General features: G+C 38.9%; 1 protein-coding gene across 1 annotated transcript in view; it reads right to left on the bottom strand.

The window, feature by feature from the left end:
• Nucleotides 1-296, bottom strand: part of SLC25A51 (solute carrier family 25, member 51) — an 8,408-nt gene extending 8,112 nt beyond the window's left edge. Inside the window, exon 1 of the mRNA XM_006886958.1 lies at nt 5-296. Coding sequence (XP_006887020.1) covers nt 5-284 — 280 coding nt within the window. The 5' untranslated portion in view covers nt 285-296. The remainder of the gene's footprint in view (nt 1-4) is intronic.
• Nucleotides 297-656: the final 360 nt, after the last annotated feature.

The raw sequence follows: 656 nt of genomic DNA on the forward strand, positions 1-656 counted from the left end.
GTAGTTGTCTTCTGCATTAACGGGGGAAGAATTCCTCGATACAAGTTTCGGAATCCATCCCTCCTCAACTGAAGGATTGCGTCCCTGGTTTTGATGCCGTAGAGCTGTTGTCGAAAGAGGACCTTCTGCATGGGAAATGTGATCACGATGTTGTTGAAAGCTGCACAGCAGCCACAAAGGTAATGCTTCATTTGACCAACATTGGTAATGTGAGGTGATGCTATATCTTGTTTTGAAGATGTCAGGATTGGTGGCCTCTTTTCATGAGCTTCTGAATCCATCATGTTGCCTAAGATCTTTCTTCTTTATGAAGGATTTTAACCTAGAATAATAAATGACATTGAGTAAACTTTTATACAGGCAGCCAACACCGTTTATTTTTTTCTTCCACTTACCTCTCCTCCAATTTCTGAAAACTATTACACTTTTCCTTTTAGACTCAATCAGGATATCTAGAGGTACCTGATGCCTTTTAAGGGTCTGGAAGGGTCTTTTCCAAGTATGTGTCTGTGAGAGGCTATCTGCACATTCTTCAATCAAAACATCACAGCACAATAAATGGAATATTAGATTCCAGCTGTCCTTTAAGCTAGACATTAAAGAGATTTAAAATATTGCAACACACTATTCTCATTCTTTTTGAAGACTACTATTTG

The sequence above is a fragment of the Elephantulus edwardii genome, unplaced genomic scaffold, assembly GCF_000299155.1.
Source record: "Elephantulus edwardii isolate Elephantulus edwardi_28Jun2011 unplaced genomic scaffold, EleEdw1.0 scaffold00052, whole genome shotgun sequence".
Taxonomy (NCBI): domain Eukaryota; kingdom Metazoa; phylum Chordata; class Mammalia; order Macroscelidea; family Macroscelididae; genus Elephantulus; species Elephantulus edwardii.